The sequence below is a fragment of the Neophocaena asiaeorientalis genome, unplaced genomic scaffold, assembly GCF_003031525.2.
Source record: "Neophocaena asiaeorientalis asiaeorientalis breed wild unplaced genomic scaffold, Neophocaena_asiaeorientalis_V1.1 scaffold82, whole genome shotgun sequence".
Taxonomy (NCBI): Eukaryota; Metazoa; Chordata; class Mammalia; order Artiodactyla; family Phocoenidae; genus Neophocaena; species Neophocaena asiaeorientalis.
This window is the reverse complement of record NW_020173068.1, coordinates 8,431,202-8,449,628: the sequence shown is the minus strand read 5'-3', so window position 1 is coordinate 8,449,628 and position 18,427 is coordinate 8,431,202. Positions and strand designations below refer to the sequence as shown.

General features: G+C 39.5%; 1 protein-coding gene across 3 annotated transcripts in view; it reads left to right on the top strand.

The window, feature by feature from the left end:
* Positions 1-16,676, top strand: part of RBL1 (RB transcriptional corepressor like 1) — a 70,926-nt gene extending 54,250 nt beyond the window's left edge. For all 3 annotated transcript variants that reach the window (XM_024743134.1, XM_024743135.1, XM_024743136.1), the window contains exons 18-22: positions 416-487; positions 2,337-2,427; positions 11,243-11,391; positions 13,568-13,732; positions 15,221-16,676. In XM_024743134.1, coding sequence (XP_024598902.1) covers positions 416-487; positions 2,337-2,427; positions 11,243-11,391; positions 13,568-13,732; positions 15,221-15,391 — 648 coding nt within the window. In that variant the 3' untranslated portion in view covers positions 15,392-16,676. The remainder of the gene's footprint in view (positions 1-415; positions 488-2,336; positions 2,428-11,242; positions 11,392-13,567; positions 13,733-15,220) is intronic.
* The last annotated feature ends 1,751 nt before the right edge of the window (positions 16,677-18,427 follow it).

The following is an 18,427-nucleotide window of genomic DNA, read 5'->3' as shown; positions in this document are numbered from 1 at the left end:
GCGGGGGCTACTCTTCGCTGCGGGGCTCGGGCTTCTCACTGCAGTGGCTTCTCTTGTTGCGGAGCATGGGCTCTAGGCACATGGGCTTCAGTAGTTGTGGCACATGGGCTCAGTAGTTGTGGTGCATGGGCTTAGTTGCTCCACGGCATGTGGGATCTTCCCGGTCCAGGGCTCGAACCCGTGTCCCCTGCATTGGTAGGCGGATTCTTAACCACTGCGCCACCAGGGATGTCCCCAGACCTGAACTTTTAAGGTAGTAAAAGTCATAAATGGTAGTGGATTTTAGTTATTGAGTGGCCTGGGGTTAATGGCTTTCTGCAAGACTGCTCTCAATGCTAATCTGTAATTGAAGTTTTTGTTCAGAGCCATTTTTCTTTTAAAAGCAGTTGATAAATGCAGTTCTTATTTTCCTTAGGTAACAAAAGAAGAAAGAACTTTTCAAGAAATAATGAAAAGTTATAGGAATCAGCCTCAAGCTAATAGTCATGTGAGTTACATTATTTTTCCTCCTGTCCCAAAATAGATTTGTACTATTTCTCTGCTGACAAGTCATGTAAAAGGTAAACTTCTTTTCTAGTTTTACTATAGATTTTTTGGTTTAATGGACACCATTAAACTCGAGACAGTTTTAATTAAAAAACAGTTTCAGTGGAAGCCAAAAATCTTGCTGTTTCTGACTAATCTATATTATTTCTTTATTTCTTTATTATTTATTTATGGCTGCATTAGGTCATCATTGCTACACACGGGCTTTCTCTAGTTGCGGCAAGTGGGGGCTACTCTTCGTTGCGGTGTGCAGCCTTCTCATTGCAGTGGCTTCTCTTGTTGCGGAGCACAGGCTCTAGGCACACGGGCTTCAGTAGTTGGCTCACAGGCTCTAGCGCACAGGCTTAGTAGTTGTGGCGCACGGGCTTAGGTGCTCCACGGCATGTGGGATCTTCCCGGACCAAGGATCGAACCCGTTTCCCCTGCATTGGCAGGCGGATTCTTAACCACTGCACCACCAAGGAAGTCCCTATATATTATATATGCATATACTTCTCACACGTTCTCTTATTCCATTTGTTCATTTATTTGAGTAGGGACATTTTTCACTAATGAAAAATATTTATAATAATAATATTCTTTAATCGTATAAGAGTTGATTCTCTGATGATGTTTAAATCCAGTGAAATTTGAGGATATATTAACTTAAGTCTAGCTTCTTTTTCCATCTGATAATAATCTTAATATTTGCATCTTTGAATAGATATCAGGCATTTCTGATATAATAGCCCTGGTGAGAATTCTGTACAGCCTTTCAGTCATGGAAATATAAAATGTTAGCGTGACCTGGCACATAGTAAGCATTTAATAACTGTTAGCTCTATATTATTGTTATTATTGTAGCTGAAGAACACAGGATTAGGTTACCTTAAGGCCTTGGTCATTCAAGAACCTGATTGCTCTGCTCTAAAGGAGCATAATGGCCTCTTCTCTGGCCCAGTGATCTGCCACCTTAGACAGAAAGAGAAATGTGGTAGCTCAGATATCCCTGGCCCCAGTACCAGTAGCCATACCCCCTTCTATCAGAGCCCCACAGATAGTTTCACTTCTTAACTTAAGCCCCAAATACACTGTTAGCAATATAGAGATATTAGAAGAGCCAAGTATAGGCATTTCTTACATCCTGTGACAGGGTGGAAGAGGCCTGGTTTCCAGGCCTCTTCAGAAAAATCCCTTAGGAACAGAGCTTAGAGAGGTTCAGAGTATCCCTTAAGATCATTAAGTTAATGTGGGTCAAAAATGGTTTAAGCCACAGCTTCCTAAATATTCTCTCAATACCGATATCCATAGGATGAGGGGGAATGGATCATTCCTTTCAGCTACCTTGGAGGTTAAAAACAGTTTAGGGGCAGGGAGGGGAACAGATTTTCATGTGGCCATGTGAAAGGAGATGGGCGTGGGATGGGAGCAGGAAAACAAGCCCCAGTGAGATCAAATGAGTCTCATATAAGAAATTAAAAAGAAGAAGGAATAGGTTCATATCTTTTAAGCTGCTTTTATTTGGCAAAATCTGCTCATCAGTGTTTAGTTGCTCCTTACTTAATTCTTCTATTTTGTAACCTTCTGCAGTGGTTATATTTCAGGTGGTAAGCTCTGCTTCAGTATCCCCTCTTCTAAGATGTTTGCCGTAATCTGCATTTACCAAGGGCTACTAACATCTTGCCCTTGATTATCACCCATACAGACAAATACTTTTTAATTGACTTGATATCTTGTCCTTATTTTGGTTTTGCTTAACCTGTGCCTCTTTGTGACTCAGCAGTCCTTTTTGTCCCCTCTGATCTATATAGGTTTACAGAAGTGTACTGTTGAAAAGTATTCCAAGAGAAGTTGTGACATACAATAAAAACCTAAATGGTGATTTTGAAATGACAGATTGTGGTAAGTTGCCCAATTTAAGATTCTATACGTAGTACACTATTGGTTACATTGTACATAATACAGTGGATGTCCTGGAGTTAATTGTGTAGGTGGGGTGGATAATGCATGTGTTGGAAAGAAGCAAATGACTTTGAGATAAGTATGGGTCAGGTACCTCCCTCCACAGAAGTTGTGTATTGAAACCATTAATTTATCCCATGTTAACTGTGTTTTAGAAGTTTTCTAGTATACTTATACACATTAATAAAAACTCATAAAAGACAATAAAATTCAAAACTAAATCTGAATGACAGGGAAAGTAAGATAGCTGTCAGTGATTTGCCTGTGGAGAACATTAAGGAAATGTCCTGTTCATTAATAAGTGTATAGGTATTCTGCCACCATCAGCAAAAGCAAGGTCGCCACCTTGTTACTACCATCATGCTAAGACTTCAGGCACTAGTAATTTTTTTGAAAGAAAGAAGAATCAAATGTTCAGTATTCATATGTTGATAAGTTGTAAAAATGCCTTTTCAGCCCATCTCTTTTCCTTGTCTCATCTGTCTCCTTTTCCTTGTCTCACTTTCCATCACTTAATGTATATATATGTGTACATGTGTATATAAGTACTGTAATTTATTTAATTTCAAAGTGTGGGACTTTTAGGTTGTTTCCAATTATACACAGCTTTGTGAGGAACATCATTGTAGGTTGATCTTTGGTCCATATCCTTAGGGTAAATTCTTAGAGAAAATTGACTGGGTCAAAGACACTTTTTTTTAATTACCCAAATATCCATGATCATTATGGTGTCTACTGGGATCTGAACTTTTAAGATCTTAACAAAAAAATTCTTGAATAATAATGTCCTAGAATCTGATCCCATCTAAGCTTACACAGGCCAAACTCAGTTCTTTTTACATAGATAAATTATCCCTGAGCCTTTTCAAGGCAATGAGAAGAAGTACATTAGGAAGTAAACCTGACAAAATACAAAAAAAAAAAAACCTACCTATTTTTGTTATACATGTTGCTCACCTGTCCTGGGTGGTTTTTCTGTCCTTGCAAAACCAGGTATCAGGTTAGCTGGGAAACTGTGTTCTCTGAGAAACAAAGTAACTGCTAGTGAGTGTTTGGGATACAAGGAGCAGTGAAGTTCAAGACAGAATTTGATAAGTTTGATGATAAAACTTGAGGTAACTGAAGGTTAGCTACCCTCTCTACAACATAAAGGTTTCAGGTCCAGTTCTGTTTTATATACATTTATTAACTAGATATTTATTAGCAGGCAAACAAAAAACCATTCTTAAGATCCTGTCCAGTGGTGATGGCACAGAGCAGGGAGAGTATCCAGTGATAATAGACTGAGGAATTCCGGCACCAAAAAAGGGACAAAGTTATTGAGGAGGATACAGTCTCGCAAGTCTGTGTTCGGATAAGACAAGTTCCAGTGCCTGGAGCTGTGGCTAGATGCTATGACCTAGACTTGGACACACCAAAGAACACCACCTTGGGAAGAAGAGTTCTGGTTCTATAAACAAATTCATAATTAGGAATAAAATAATTACTATTTTAAAAAACACACAGTTTATGCATCCTATGCCACCTGACCAACCACCTCCTCACATAAAAGGTTCACTCAAAGTAGATACCAAGATTCCAGAGCAGGATTCTGTTAAACTTAAAGCCAAGATCAAGCAAACAACATGCATCAGAGCTCAGGCCTGGGCATCATTCGTAATAGTAAAGCCCCACAGACCTCACTGGATCTCTCATGTCTATCATGCTGTTGTGGGTAGTGTCTCAAATATGTTAATCAATCTTTTTTATTTTTAATACATATGTATATTCTTTTTCATATTTTTTTCCATTATGGTTTATCATAGGATATTGAATATATTTCCCTGTGCTACACAGTAGGACTTTGTTATTTATCCATCCTACATACAGTAGTTTGCATCTGACTTTGTTATTTATCCATCCTACATATAATAGTTTGCATCTGCTAATTCCACTCCCGATCCTTCCCTCCCCCACCCCCGCTTGGCAACCACAAATCTGTTCTATACATCTGTGAGTCTGTTTCTGTTTTGTAGATATGTTCATTTCTGTCATATTTTAGATTCCACATATAAGTGATATCATATGGTATTTGTCTTTCTCTTTCTGACTTACTTTGCTTAGTATGATAATCTGTAGGTCCATCCATGTTGCTGCAAATGGCATTATTTCATTCTTTTTTGTGGCTGAGTAATAATCCATTGTGTCTATATACCACATCTTCTTTATCCATTCATCTGTCGATGGACATTTAGCTTGTTTCCATGTCTTGGCTATTGTAAATGAACATATGAGTGCATGTATCTTTTCAAATTATAGTTTTGTCTGGATATGTGCCCAGGGGTGGGATTGCTGGATCATATGGCAACTCTATTTTTAGTTTTTTGTGGAACTGCCATACTGTTTTCCATAGTGGCTGCAGCAGTTTACAGTCCCACAAGCAGTGTAGGAGGGTTCCCTTTTCTTCATACCCCCTCCAGCATTTTTATTTGTAGACTTTTTTTTTTTTTTTGGCTGTGCTGCGTAGCTTGTAGGGTCTTAGTTCCCCAGCCAGGGATCGAACCCGTGCCCCCTGCAGTGGAAGCGCAGAGTCCTAACCACTGGACTGCCAGGGAATTCCCCATACATTGTCTTTTTGTTTATGTTTCCCTTGCTCTGCAAAAGCTTATAAGTTTAATTAAGTCCCCTTTGTTTATTTTTGCTTTTATTTCTATTGCCTTGGGAGACCGACCTAAAAAAACATTGGTATGATTTATGTCAGAGAATGTTTTGCCTATGTTCTCCTCTAGGAGCTTTATGGTGTCATGTCCTAAATTTAAGTGTTTAAGCCATTTTGAGGGGTTTTTCTGTGTATGCTGTGAGGGTGTGTTCTAACTTCATTGGTTTGCATGTGGCTGTCCAGCTTTCCCAATACCACTGGCTGAAGAGACTGTCTTTTCCCCATTGTATATTCTTGCCTCCTTTGTTGAAGATTAATTGATCATAGGTGTGTGGGTTTACTTCTGGGCTCTCTGTTCTGTTCCATTGATCCATATGTCTGTTTTTGTGCCAGTACCATGCTGTTTTGATTACTGTAGCTTTGTAGTATTGTCTGAAGTCTGGGAGGGTTATGCCTCCTGCTTTGTTCTTTTTCCTCAGGATTGCTTTGACAATTCTGGGTCTTTTATGGTTCCATATAAATTTTAGGATTATTCTAGTTCTGTGGAAAATTCATGGGTTATTTGATAGGGATCGTATTACATCTATAGATGTAATATTTGCTTTGGGTACCATGTCATTTTAACCATATTAAATCTTCCAATCCAAGAGCATGGGATATCTTTTCATTTCTTTGAATCATCTTCAGTTTCCTTTATGAATGTTTTGTAGTTCTCAGCATGTAAGTCTTTTGCCTCCTTGGTGAGGTTTATTCCTAAGTTTTTTTTTAATGCAGTTTTATTTTTTTTAATTAATTTTTATTGGAGTATAGTTGCTTTACAGTGTTTTGTTAGTTTCTACTGTACAGCAAAGTGAATCAGCTATGTGTATACATATATCTCCCCTTTTTTGGATTTCCTTCCCATTTAGGTCACAGTAGAGCATTGAGTAGAGTTCCCTGAGCTGTACAGTAGATTCTCATTAGTTATCTATTTTATACATAGTATCAGTAGTTTATATATGTCAATCCCAATCTCCCAATTCATCCTACCCACCCCCCTTTCCCCTTTGGTATCCATACACTTGTTATGTACATCTGTGTCTCTATTTCTGCTTTGCAAATAAGATTATCTATACCATTTTTCTAGATCCCACATACATACATTAATATACGATATTTGTTTTTCTCTCTCTGACTTACTTCACTCTGTATGACAGTCTCTAGGTCCATCCACGTCTCTTCATAAGACCCACTTTCATTCCTTTTTATGGCTGAGTAATATACTATTGGATATATGTACCACATCTTCTTTATCCATTCCTCTGTTGATGGACATTTAGGTTATTTCCATGTCCTGGCTATTGTAAATAGTGCTGCAGTGAACATTGGGGTGCATGTGTCTTTTTGAATTATGGTTTTCTCTGGGTATATGCCCAGTAGTGGGGTTGCTGGGTCATATGGTAGTTCTATTTTTAGTTTTTTAAGGAACCTCCATACTGTTCTCCATAGTGGCTGTACCAATTTACATTCCCACCAACAGTGCAAGAGGGTTCCCTTTTCTCCACACCCTCTCCAGCATTTATTGTTTGTAGATTTTTTTTTAAGTGAATGGTGGGTTTTTTTTTTGTTTTTTCTTTATTTTATTTTATTTTTGGCTGCATTGGGTCTTTGTTGCTGTGCATGGGCTTTCCCTAGTTGAGGTGAGCGGAGGCTACTCTTCGTTGTGGTGCGCGGGCTTCTCATTGCGGTGGCTTCTGTTATTGCACAGCATGGCCTCTAGGTGCGTGGACTCAGTAGTTGTGGCTCACAGGCTCCAGAGCGCAGGCTCAGTAGTTGTGGCACACGGGCTTAGTTGCTCCGCGGCATGTGAGATCTTCCTGGACTAGGGCTGGAACCCTTGTTCCCTGCATTGACAGGCAGATTCTTAACCACTGTGCCACCAGGGAAACCCTGTTTGTAGATATTTTGATGATGGCCATTCTGACCCATGTAAGGTGATACCTCATTGTAGTTTTGATTTGCATTTCTCTAATAATTAGTGATGTTGAGCATTGGTCATTGATGGAGATATGCCTAACAGAAGCCCTTATAGTAGCCACCTGTGGAGAATGAGCTTCCTGATTAAAACACCAGCTGGATACTCATGGACTGTGCATTCATTATCATATTAGCAGAGCACCCCAGACTGGCATTTTTTTTTTAATATTTATTTATTTACTTGGCCACGCTGGGTCTTAGTTTCGGCACGCAGTATCTTCATTGCAGCATGTGAGATCTTTTTTAGTTGTGGCATGGGGAATCTAGTTCCCTGACCAGGGATCAAACCCAGGCCCCCTGCATCGGGAGCACAGAGTCTTAACCCCTGGACCACCAGGGAAGTCCCCAGACTGGCATTCTTGATTAGAACATTTGAGAGACCCAGATTATAGCTTAATCTAAGTAACACAAACATAATGCCCAAATGTATGACAGTAAATTGAAAACTTTACAGTACTTCCTCAGAGGCTTGTTTTCAGAATTAAAAAAAAAAGGATGCATGTGTGTGGTGTTTAATACAAGGCCTGGTCATAGTAAGGCCTCAGTAAGTAGTAGTTATTATTTATTATTTTGTTTATAAGCAATATAAAATTTATTGTATTTTATTCATGAGTATATGGTTCTTTAAATGTCTTTTTTTTTAAGCTAATTTTTCTAAGGCTATATTCCTTACATAAAATCCTTTAAATGTTGAAAACTAGGTCACACACACAAAAACAGTTAAAGCAAATCCTCTCAAGGGACAAAAATTCTGTTTCCATGTGAGATGTATAACATAGATAACTGCAAATTGATAATTAAGTGACTTTATTCACATTAAAACTATTTTATAGTCACCAGATAGACAACCAAGATATGGATGGAGCACATTTTCTTTCTAGACTGTTTAATCTAAACAAGATTTACTTGGTTTTAGATTATAATGATGCCCTTTAGAGCTCATGAGAAACTTCCAAAACAGTCTAAAACCACTGTAGTAGTTTTGAATTCGTCTGTGGTCAGTGGCTCTTGCATAACTGGAGCTAAATGGCACTGCCCTCTCAATCCGAAAGCCAGTCTGAAATATTTACTGCACACTGTTAACGGTGAGGAGCAGAAACGGTAAGGAAGGACGTGGTAGGAGAAATATAAAATAAATACTAAATGCTTACTCCAGGGGAGTGCTGCTGTGCTGATCAAGCCCATCATATCTCAACCTGACCCTTGAATTTATAAATAAATTGTGATCTTCTTTCTTACCTTCATCTTAAAATAATTTTTCTTCTTTACTTTCTCCATTTTTAAGTGGTAAGAATCACTATTTCTGCCTCTTCTCAGACTGAAGCCTAATGACACTATACAAAGAAACCAGCATCAGTCACTTGAGCAGCTCCTCTGGGGGTGATGGATGGGGGTTTCGTTAATTTGTGCATCCCAAACAATTTGGGCGTGCCCATCCTCTGAAACCAGTTCCCCTGAGAAATGGGTATCTACGGTGCCCTCAATGTCTTTTCCCCTGAATGCATTTATATTGTCCTGGGATATAAGCTTAAGCATGTATTATGGTTGCAGTTGTTGGCCACCTGCAGCCCTGGGGTAATTTGCCTTCTCCCTTCCCACTTTCACTTCAGATCCTTGGAAAATTCTGAAGCCAGAGATCCAGGCTAAAAATTTCAGCATGTCTCTCTGGAGCTCTGCAGATAATATCTCCTTTTTTCTAAGTGCTAGTCTCATTCACTGGTAGTTTATATAAAACCACATTTTAATTGTTTAACAGTGTTGTATGATAATCCAAAAAAGACATTCCTCTTATTCATGGGAACAGTAGGGAAAATTATGAAACCATAATAGTTCATTGGTTCGTTTCATGAAGTATATCAAATGTATACTATGTGCCTCAAATTATGTTAGGCAGAGGTCCCTCCTGCCCTCTGAGGGGAAACAGATTTGAAACAATTATAGCACCAGGCAGGGAGATCTCATTCTCTTTCCCAGTCATGTTCCTAAGTTCCATCTCCTAACGTATATGTGGTAAGATGGTCACCGGCCTACTGAGGCTTTGATTTCTGAGTGCTAAAGTCCTTAAAGAGGTGGGAAGGTAGAGATCTTTTTCCTGCTTAAAGGACAACTGACATCTTGTTTTCTGTTTTGAAATGAAAAAATACTAAACAGCTAAATGAAAATAGCTAAATAAAATCACGTTTAGTTAGAATCCAAGGTCCCAGAGAGTTTTAAATGTTTGGTTCCTTCAAATTAAGTATAGCTCCTTACCTTACGTAACTATTAACAACTGGAAATGGAATAACACAGAAACATGAAGAAGTAACTGCCTCCAGAAATTTCTAATCCAAGGAGGACATATAATAATTTTAATTTATCTGTATAACAAGAATAACCTACAACAGCTGTTATTAAGCCATTGTTTACTGCCTCGGGACAGTGTCCCCCAGGATGGTAGTAACTGTTATGGGGAAGAGCGACTGTACGTAGAAAATTTGAGAAGTATGAAATTAAAGTGAACATGTGTTTTTTTCTAATTGCAAAAGTTCTCAGAACCTTTAATATACTAACATGTATTCTGAATTCCTAAGAGGAGGATATACTACTATGCAACATTTTTTCAACTTATTTGATCACATAGCTTTTTTCTGCCCTATTAAGATGCTGCAAAAATAGCAAGAGTAAAAAAGACATCCAAATGGAGATCCCTATGGAGGTTCCCTGTGGCTGCCTGGCCCTTGGACCATGTTTGAGTTTTTCTGGTTTTCCAAAGGTGGAAGCATGTTTCTACCCATGTTTTCAGTATTGAAAATAAAGTTTTTTCACATGTTGAATTCTTTTTAATCGCTGGTAGTTTTCTTAGCTCCTGTGCATAGATGATTCTTGTAGGTACAAGGAGAAGATGGTTTGTAATACTCTTTCCCAAAAAAGAATAGCATAAAGTTCTGCCTGGTGTCACAAGCTACTCCAGAATTACAGTAATAAACAGGAAAGCACCTTGGGGCAAGCTATCATTTTACAACTGAGGATGCCAGTTATAGACAACACTATAAGGTTCCTGTTGTGCGTGGGAAAATAAGACTTTTTGAACACCTGTCACCTGCCATGTATTTGCAGAAAAATAAACATAAGCAATTCACCTTGCTTCTTCCTTAAACTATGAGGATACACTTTACCTTTTAGAGTCTTTCCACCTTTTACAAAGAGTCAATATGAATATCTGCAGGCTTTTGTTATCTGAAACTCAGGGTTTGCCACTGCTACCCATACTCTGAAGCTCAGTTTAGTTAAACTTCAACCCAGGGCTGGTGCCCCTCTAAGAGCTACCGGTGACAGTGAGCTCAAAAGGTAGGGTTGTGAAAACATTCTTGCTGAAGTGATATCTAGAGAATAGAGTACCAGCTTAAGTTTACGTGTTTGCATTTCTATGATTCCAATTTAATTTATCCATAATATAGATGGATTTCTGAACCTTTTCTAAAAACATTAATTGTCTTACATAAAGATGTGGGTTTATTTGGTTTTTTTCCTTTTATATTGTAGAGAGAGTTGTGATTCAAATCGCCAACTTATAGATTAAGGTACACCTATCACAACACTGAACTCTTTTTTTTTTTTTTTTTTTTACATCTTTGTTGGATTATAATTGCTTTACAATGTTGTGTTAGTTTCTACTGTACAACAAAGTGAATCAGCTGTATGTATACACATATCCCCTCCCTCATGAGCCTCCCTCCACCCTCCCTACCCCACCCTTCTAGGTTATCACAAAGCACCGGGCTGATCTCCCTGTGCTATATGCAGCTATCTAATTTACGCTTAGTAGTGTATATATGTCAATGCTACCCTCACTTCGTCCCAGCCTCCCCTTCCCCCACTGTGTCCTCAAGTCTGTTCTCTACATCTGCATCTTTATTCCTGCCCTCCCACGAGGTTCATCAGTACCATTTTTCTAGATTCCATATATATGCGTTAATATACAGTATTTGTTTTTCTCTTTCTGACTTACTTCATTCTATACGACACACTCTAGGTCCATCTACTTCACTACAAATGACTCGGTTTCATTCCTTTTTATGGCTGAGTAATATTACATTGTACAACACTGAATTCTTTTAACAGATTTGGAAGATGCTACAAAAACACCTGACTGTTCGAGTGGACCAGTGAAAGAGGAAAGAGGTGATCTTATCAAATTTTACAACACAATATATGTAGGAAGAGTGAAGTCATTTGCATTGAAATACGACTTGTCAAATCAGGACCATGTGGTATGTTTTATATTTTACTACTTTATTAACATCTGTACTCATAATTGGATTACTATGAGTTTATTTTGCTAGTAAGTGTTTCAAAGCTAAAACCTTACTGATACATTTTATAGGAGAAAACATACTAGTAATTAGAGTGATTAAGGCTGTGATACAACAGAGACCAGAGGAAATCATGGAAATTTTATCCACACTGTGATTATGTTGTTAGAAATTATGGATGCATATGGGCAAGGACTAGATGGGAACATGGAAAAATGAAAACAGTTCTGGTGGTTTTTTCCTTTGTTTTTGATTCCTATTGTTATATCTCTGAGATAAGTGTTTTTCTCAAGATAAAAAGAAAAGGAAATAAATAGGCTTGAATCAATAATAGAAGCAACACTAAGAAATTTTTATTCAGACTCTAGATTTGACAGTACCAGCAGGCCTTTGAAAGTATTATCAGTGTATAAGCTGAAGATGGTTCACAGGAGACCAGACTTCAGTTATAAGAAAGAGGAATCTAGTAGAAGCTGCATCCAGGCAGTAGCCATATATGTGTCTATGTATCTCTCTATATTTCTGTCTTTGTCCCTTTCAAGGAATATGGTCTATGATTATCCTCAGAAGCCATGACTACTCATTCTGTTCCCTCAGTTCCACCACCCGCACCATGTGCTATACTGTGAATATCTCTATTATCAGCCAATTAAAAAACAAAACTAGGGCTTCCCTGGTGGCGCAGTGGTTGAGAGTCCGCCTGCTGATGCAGGGGACACGGGTTCGTGCCCCGGTCCGGGAAGATCCCACATGCCGCGGAGCCGGTGGGCCCGTGAGCCATGGCCGCTGAGCCTGCGCGTCCGGAGCCTGTGCTCCGCAACGGGAGAGGCCACAGCAGTGAGAGGCCCGAGTACCGCAAAAAAAAAAAACAAAAACAAAACTAGTTTTCCTAGCTTCAACTAAAGATGATGAATGAAATATTAATTAAGGAGTCATCTCCATTCTTGGAATAGAAACATTGTATAGATTATTAAAAGTGAGTCCCTTCTCGCTTTATCTCTAAATCTTTTGCATTTCAGTATAAAGTCTTAACCATTTCATTAAGAGATTTGTTCCATATTGGGCTTATCCTGCTGGCCCACAGAATGCTCTGCCTCTCTTTTATTTTCTGTGCTACTAATTTGGTTGTATGTGCGTGTGGAGAGAGATTCTTATTGCAAGTGTTAGGACATAGATTACTCTTTGCTCCACTTTCTGAGCATTGACATAAGGTTCCTATGCTCCTGGCTTACTGCTTCTGGTGTCTTGCTCAGAATTCTTCAGAATTTCCTGAAAGATCCAGGAAAATAAATTTTAGTTTATCTATTAGCAATTGTTGAAAAACAAGGGTTAATGAACCATTTTTTGATTTTCTTCAGCCATAAATAACCTCTTACAGTATAACTGACTCCTAACTAGGAGATAGCAATAAGAATAAAAACATGGGCTTCCCTGGTGGCACAGTGGTTGAGAGTCCGCCTGCCAATGCAGGGGACACGGGTTTGTGCCCTGGTCCGGGAAGATCCCACATGCCGCAGAGCGGCTGGGCCCATGAGCCATGGCCGCTGAGCCTGCGCATCCGGAGCCTGTGCTCCGCAATGGGAGAGGCCACAACAGTGAGAGGCCCGCGTACCGCAAAAAAAAAAAAAAAAGAATAAAAACAGGGCTTCCCTGGTGGCGCAGTGGTTAAGAATCCGCCTGTCAATGTAGGAAACACAAGTTCGAGCCCTGGTCCAGGAAGATCCCACATGCTGCGGAGCAACTAAGCCCGCGTGCCACAACTGCTGAGCCTGCGCTCTAGAGCCCACAAGCCACAACTACTGAAGCCCATGTGCCTAGAGCCCGTGCTCCGCAACAAGAGAAGCCACCGCAGTGAGAAGCCCATGCACCACAATGAAGAGTAGCCCCCTCTCGCCGCAGCTAGAGAAAAGCCCATGTGCAGCAACGAAGACCCAATGCAGCCAAAAATAAATAAATAAATAAATATTTTTTAAAAATAAAAACATGGCAAAGAAAAAAATGTTCCATGTTGACCCTTCACCTGGCTTGGGGCTGGGGTGGGACAGGGTGGATAGTGCAGAATAAAAATGGTGGGATTCAAAAAAAGAAAGAAAACCTTTTATCTTATAAAAACTTTACTTTTGTATTATTTCAGATGGAAGCTCCACCACTCTCTCCTTTTCCACATATTAAGCAACAGCCAGGCTCTCCGCGCCGCGTTTCCCAGCAGCACTCCATTTATGTGTCCCCACACAAGAATGGGTCAGGCCTTACACCAAGGAGTGCTCTGCTCTATAAGTTCAATGGCAGCCCTTCTAAGGTAAGTTGCACACACACTTTACTCCAAAACAATGGTGTACATGTGTTAAATACTGGATTTCAGATTTCCAATTAGTAATCTTTAATCTTACCCCTTTTTTTGCAAAGTTACTGCTAATAAATATGAACCATGACTATGGCAAGTTTCCTGTGATCAAGAGCAGTGTATTCAGTTGAGGTAGTTTAATCCTTTACGATTGATGTGGTATCGGGGGAGTTCACTCCAAGAGCCCAGTGCGTCCCTGCGCGAGCACGATCTTGAGAAGGACCAGTAAGGCAACACCTGCAAGTGGTCAGACATGGGGAACACTATGTGTAAAGGAAGGCCTTAGAAGTGAAAGTTCATTTGGTGGATGGCAACCAGGATAGTGAAAGGTCTGAAAACAGAGGCCTCTTCTTACACAGACAGCTCTATGGTTATCTCCATCTTTATTCCCATACAATGATGAAGATGTGATAGGGACATGATTGCTGTTTTCAGATAATTCAAGGGCTATCAAGTAGATACACTCAGTATGTCTCCAGAAGCCAGAATCACTACTAACTGGAAGAAACTGTAGTGGGACAGATTGTAACTCAGTCCAAATACATGGCAGCTCCTTAACTCATTAGTTTCTCATTTAGTTCCACAGACATCTATTAAGTTCCTGCTATGCTTAGCAAACAAAGTTGACTGAGATATACTGCACAGGCTTGCATTTCTTCTTTATAGAAGTTGATTTCATATGAGGACTTTTAGAGGAAATTCTTGCATAAAATCAGAAATGGGACCAATTGAATTGTAAGGCAGTGATTTCACAGTCATAGGTCAGAATCTGGGGAGCTTGTTGAACACAGATACCTGTCCCATAGACTTCCTGTATCACAGAGCTCTGGCAGGCAGGTCTCCTAGACTGTTGTGATGCACAGCTTTCAGGAGCAACTTCTCTAAGGCTGCCTTACAGACCAGCAACATCAGCATCACCCGGGAGCCTGTTAGAAACGCAGACTCTCAGGCTTACACCAGCCCAACTGAATTTGAATCTGCGTAGTAACAAGATTCCCCAGACAATTAGTAAGCACATTAAAGTTTGAAAAGCATTGCTTCAGGAGGAGGATCTCAAACTTTAGGGAGTATCAGAATCACCTGGAAGGCTTGATAAAATATAGATTGCTGGGCCCAACCCCCAGAATGTCTGATTCAGTAGGTGTAGGGCGAGGCTTGAGAATTTGCATTCCTGATAAGTTTCCAAATGCTTCTGCTGCTTCTGGTCTCATGTCCACATTTTGAAAACTACTGCTATAAGGTAAATCCAATTTTTAAAATCACCTGAAAAGATTAGTTCTAATCACCCTTATTAGGTTGGCCTAGATTCAAAAAATAATCTCTACCCCAGTGTTCAGCTTTGGATAGACAGATAAAGGGCAGGAAAAAGCAGTTAGCTTAGTTCTTAGCTGCTGTTTCTCCCTTTTCCCCTTTTACTCACACATGTCCTCTATTTTTGCACAGAGTTTGAAAGATATCAACAACATGATAAGGCAAGGTGAGCAGAGAACCAAGAAGCGAGCAATAGCCATCGATGGTGATGCAGAATCACCTGCCAAACGCCTCTGTCAAGAAAATGATGACGTTTTACTTAAACGACTACAGGATGTTGTCAGTGAAAGAGCAAATCATTAGTGCCCTTCCCATTTCTATGATAAAAGCACTTTCAGGTTGTTTTGCAGAAAGTTGGGGCTCTATCTTTCAAAACATTCAGCCCTGTAGGTAGTAAATACCACTGAGTTACAAAAAAAGTTACACCAAAGTTGGGTTTTTTTTACATTTATCCAAAATGTAGTTGACAGATGTATTTTGAGTTGGATTGTAAAGGAATGTTTTAAGTGCCTTTTAAACATATTAATAGTCATAGAATTGTTAAAATATTTGTTCCCTGGGTTTTTCAGGTGAAGTAAGGAGAAACCTCATAATTTTTTGGCTCACTTTTTAAAATAATTAAATGTCTTATTCTTCTGGGCTTTGTAATATGAGGGTGAATAATCTGTTTTTGGTAAGTGTCGTTTGAGAGGTTTGTGTTCCTAATTTAGTATTGAGTAGGGGTTGGGTTCCCTGGCATGGGCCAGAGGAGGATGCCCAGCCTGTCTCTGACCCAGTGTGGTGGGTGACCCAGCTCCACATCCAGGTGCCAAGACCATTCTGGGTTGTCCAGACACTTCTCGTGCCCTTCCTCTCCTTGAGCAGAAGCAGATTTGTACCTGAACCCCTGTACTACCCCCACTCCTTGCTTTCCAGCCCTAAGCCCTCTTAGCCTGGTGTCACAACCTGATAAAAGAGATACTTGCTCCTTTTTAAAACTACTATCATTTTGTTTTCCAAACCATTAACTTAGTTATGTAAGATTATATTATGTCATATAATTCTCAAAATAGGAAGCTGCTTCTCAAGCCAGTAGAGTAAAATACAGAAAAGAGTTGTTAGAAACCATATTCCTACTAGTGAGGTAGCACCATGATAATATGTGAGATACTGTTTTTGAGGTTATCATGAGATTGGTCATTCTCAATGTCTAATTGATTCCCTAAGAATAGTTGAAACCTTTTTCAAAACCACATTAATGTCACCTCATGCCATATTACTTCCCCCTCTTTGTTCTCAGTATCATCGGTGCATTATGAGTTTCCCATTAGGGTTTGATCACTGGGCCCCTTAAGGGTGTTTTCCGGGCCTTGGGGTGCAACTTTCCAAAGAGTCAGCTGTTTGGTATTCACTTTTTCTAGTGAGTTTCCAGAATCTGGAAGGACATGGATAAGCCATTCTTAATTAATTTTGAGAAAATCTTATCAAATGTATGTTTTTTAAACCACAGACCTTATTTTTTAAAATGCAAAATATTTAACAAATATTTAACTTAACCGGGGCTTCCCTGGTGGCGCAGTGGTTGAGAGTCCACCTGCCAATGCAGGGGACACGGGTTCATGCCCCGGTCCAGGAAGATCCCACATGCTGCGGAGCGGCTGGGCCCATGAGCCATGGCTGCTGAGCCTGCGCGTCTGGAGCCTGTGCTCCGCAACGGCAGAGGCCACAACAGTGAGAGGCCCGCGTACCGCAAAAAAATATATATATATATATATTTAACTTAACCTATGTCTAACCGTGGCTAATTTGAATTAGTCTGAGATTTGAGTATGAACTAGTAATTACGATTGTTAGGAATTTTATTTTTAAATTTTAAGACGAAAAGTGATTTTGGTCACATTTTACTTTTCTGAAAATTACATCCTCATTTTTTTGTGTAGTATCTACACATGTTATAAGCCAAATAACATCGTCTGTTTGAATCCTTGTATATATTTTTATGTAGCTATGAATACTGTGTCATTTTCATCATCGTTATTAATGTGCAGAATGTAAATGAGCATTTGTACGTTGTCTTTATAAGAAACTCTGGACATGTTTTTATCAGTTTTCAAGACTGAATATCAGTGTACATAAAATGGTTAATAAAGTACTGGAGTTTTTTGAGATTATTGAAAAAACTACACTTGAGCTCTTCTGTGTGACGAGATGCAATTGTGCAACCATCTAGAATCTGTATCTCTTTAACTATCTGCTTTATATCTTTTAAATATCTTAGTGTAACTTAAAAGTTAATGTTCCTGGTGCTTTCTAGGAGCTAGGAAGAGAATGGGGAGTGAATGACTGCTTGATGAGTATAGGGTTTTCTTTTGAGGTGATGAAAATAATTTTGGAACTTGATGTAGGTGGTGATTGTATAACATTGTAAATTTATTAAATGACGCTAAATTTTACACTTTAAAACAGTTAATTTTATGTTAGGTGAATTTCACCTAAATTGAAAAAGTGCCATAGACACATATAAAAAAACAGAATTAGGGCTTCCCTGGTGGCGCAGTGGTTGAGAGTCCACCTGCTGATGCAGGGGACACGGGTTCGTGCCCCGGTCCGGGAAGATCCCACATGCCGCGGAGCAGCTGGGCCCGTGAGCCATGGCCGCTGAGCCTGCGCATCCGGAGCCTGTGCTCTGCAACGGGAGAGGCCACAACAGTGAGAGGTCTGCATATCAAAAAAAAACCCCAGAATTATTTCAAAGCCTTGGAATGGACCAAATTATGATTCTGAATCAAGGAAAAGGCTTCTCTCTTAGGAGTGCTTTCAGGTGTATTTCTTCGTTTGAGGATCACAGCTTTAAAGTTTTTTGGGTTTTTTTAACATCTTTATTGGAGTATAATTGCTTTACGATGGTGTGTTAGTTTCTGCTGTATAAGTGAATCAGCTATACATATACATATATCCCCATATCTCCTCCCTCTTGCGTCTCCCTCCCAACAAAAGTTCTTTTCTAATTAAGATTTTTATGTAGTTTAGTGAGGCGGGAGTAAAGTGTACATATATAAAAGTGCACTGCAAAGCAGAGCTAGAAAGGGACCTTTCTAGTTGGGCTTTAAGCCAGGCTAAGGAGCTCAGGCTTGGTCATTTCCAGTGGTTCTCAACATTGGCTGCAACTGGGGAGTTTTAAAACACACATCAGTGAATGGGTTTCTCCCCCAGAGATTTCTGATTTAATTGGTTTGAGGAACAACCTAATATTAGGATTTTCAGGTACTCCCTAGGTGAGTACCTAAGGTTGAGAAGCACTGCACCAGGTCATGGGGAGCCACAGAGGAAGTTTTGTTTTCTGTTTGTTTGTTTTTTGCG